The 2,471-nt window shown below is 43.1% G+C and overlaps 1 protein-coding gene across 1 annotated transcript; it reads right to left on the bottom strand.

Moving 5' to 3' along the window:
- Nucleotides 1-603: 603 nt before the first annotated feature.
- On the bottom strand, nucleotides 604-1,719 carry LOC129975573 (uncharacterized). Its single transcript, XM_056088636.1, has one exon. The coding sequence runs from the start codon at nucleotides 1,717-1,719 to the stop codon at nucleotides 604-606; it is 1,116 nt and encodes a 371-aa protein (XP_055944611.1).
- Between the last annotated feature and the right edge of the window lie 752 nt (nucleotides 1,720-2,471).

Raw genomic sequence — 2,471 nt, forward strand, 5'->3', positions numbered from 1 at the left:
GATCTGTCGCCCACGAGAATTTGTACTTTCTGAACCCCACAAAGTACTATGCCCATTGAAGTCGCCGAGTATTAAAAATGGTGAAGGCAACTGATCAACAAGATTATTAAGTTGCTGCTGATTGATGACTTCATGTGGTGGCAAATATATAGAACAGACTGTAACAAGTGTTCTTGTATGAACCTGAACTGCCACAGCCTGTAAGGGAGTATGTAATTTGAGAGGTGTACTGGGGAAAAGGTTAGAAGTTAAGATACAGACACCTCCAGAATTACTAGTTTCTGTGTCTGCATCCTTACGGATTATATTGTAGCCACGAAGTTTGAAAGAAACGTTAGGATTCAAGAACGTTTCTTGAAATGCAAAACAAGAAGGATGAAATTGATTGATAATGCACTTGATGTCAGTAATTTTGGATCTCAGACCACGACAATTCCAAGAAACGAAGGTACCCATTAAGAAATATTGTTGGGAGATAAATCATTTGCAACATTGCTTTGAGTTTTTGGAACATCACAGCTCATTGTAAAATCCTCCTCCTCTGACGGATGGAGGGAAAGGTGATCAAGACTAGTGGGTTTATCAAATATGGTCGGCAAGTCCTTATGAGCTAAGCCCTCTGTCGCTAATCCCAAAGCGACTGAACTCCGGACTGATAAAGACGAAATTTTTTTTCTTCAAGTCTCTTTGTGAACGACCTTTTTTTGAAAGTTTGAGAGCCAGAGAGTTTTCGGAAGCAGATTTATGTTTCTTTCGTGTATGTTTGATTATAGTTGGCGTAACATTGGAAGACTGATCAGATTCAGATATTGTAACTGAACTATCAGTTTCAGAGTTAGCCTTAAAATCTTTTGTGTCATATTGGATCCCTACAGTTTTTGGTGGACCCTTTACAACAGAAGCATAGTTTGTTCCGAGTGCAGGTGTACGAGCTCTGACAATTCTCCGAGCTTCAGGAAATGACACCTGCTCTTTAACTTTAACAGAAATAATCTCTTTTTCTCTTTTCCAGATAGGACATAAGCGAGAGAAAGAGGCGTGGTCTTCTTTACAGTTTACACATTTTTCTTTCGCTGAACACTCATTACTTTCGTGGCCAGGTACTGCACAACGGGCGCATGTTAAAGTCCCGCGGCAGTTAGCCTTTGAATGGCCGAAACGCTGGCAATTGAAGCATCTCAAAGGATTCGGAACATAAGGTCTTACCGGTAATTTCATGTACCCAGCCTTTATCGACTCCGGCAATTTTGGAGAGTTAAATGTTAAAATAAGATGCTTAGTATTAAGGAGTTTTCCATCTCGCCTAATAGAAATTCGGCGCACCTGGGTCACTCCTTGACTTTGCAATTTTTGAGTGATTTCCTCCAAAGAGACATTGAATAGTTCCCCACAGGAAATTACACCTTTCGAGGAATTCAAGGAACCATGTGGAGTAACAGTAACTTTTATTGTGCCCATAGATTTCAATTTTAAAATTTTGTTCGATTGTTGTCTTGATGCAACTTCAACGAGTAGGTCACCTGAACGAAGTTTTCGAACAGATGCCACTCCTCCTACACTTCCGGTTAAAGCTTTTTCTACAAGAAAAGGCGATACGGTATGGAACGATTCTTTAACTTCAGAAACACGCTTTACAATAAAAAATGCATCGTACGGTTTTAAAACTTGTGACGGTACAGAAAGATGCCCACTGAAGGGAGCATTGCGGCGAGGCCCCATGCGATATGAAAAGACTTCAGGTCCGACGGCACCGCCCACCACGGAGCCCAACAAGGGAAGGCAGCCACCGGCTCTGGCCATTCCCAGCCTCGGCGCTTACCCTAGCGCTAGCCGGAACCTATACGCTCGGAGTTACCCCCGGGGACAGTGACCACCCTTAACGCCAAGCCCAAGGAGTAACCCCTTCGCTTGATCCCTAGCATACTAGTAACTCAGGTTGCTAGCTACCGGCCGATTGATACACCGGGGACCACAGTGCACCGCCCGTCTAATGGGTCGCCACGCACGGCAAACACGTGGGGGTATTTGCTGTCCATGAGAAGCAGGAAGCAAACAGAGCGGCGACAGCTTCTCATGGAGAGCTCCCTCGCCTACCCTCGAGGGAAAGAAGAACAAAGGAGACAGCAGAAGGCGCAGTGTAGAGTAAACATAAAGGGAGTAAAGATCCCTGGGTACCTCGGGATTGGGACACCCGTACCCACCTAAAGAAGGTGGGCCCCTGAGGGGAACAAGCGCGGGGATTGTTAAATAGTTCCAGTATAAAAAGTGTAAAATAAAACGAGAATGCATTTTAAAATGTCAAAAGTTAAGATTCATGACTTATCACGATTTGGTACAAGGTTTAAAATAACTCAAATTCTAAATACTCTGAAGAAAGCCAATTGTTTTTAAAAAGTCAAAAAGTTAGAATTAATTCGGGTCAGAATAGACTAATTCTGACAAGTCTTGTAGTTTTTTTCCATCTCCGAGAA

Source organism: Argiope bruennichi, chromosome 7 (assembly GCF_947563725.1).
Source record: "Argiope bruennichi chromosome 7, qqArgBrue1.1, whole genome shotgun sequence".
Taxonomy (NCBI): Eukaryota; Metazoa; Arthropoda; class Arachnida; order Araneae; family Araneidae; genus Argiope; species Argiope bruennichi.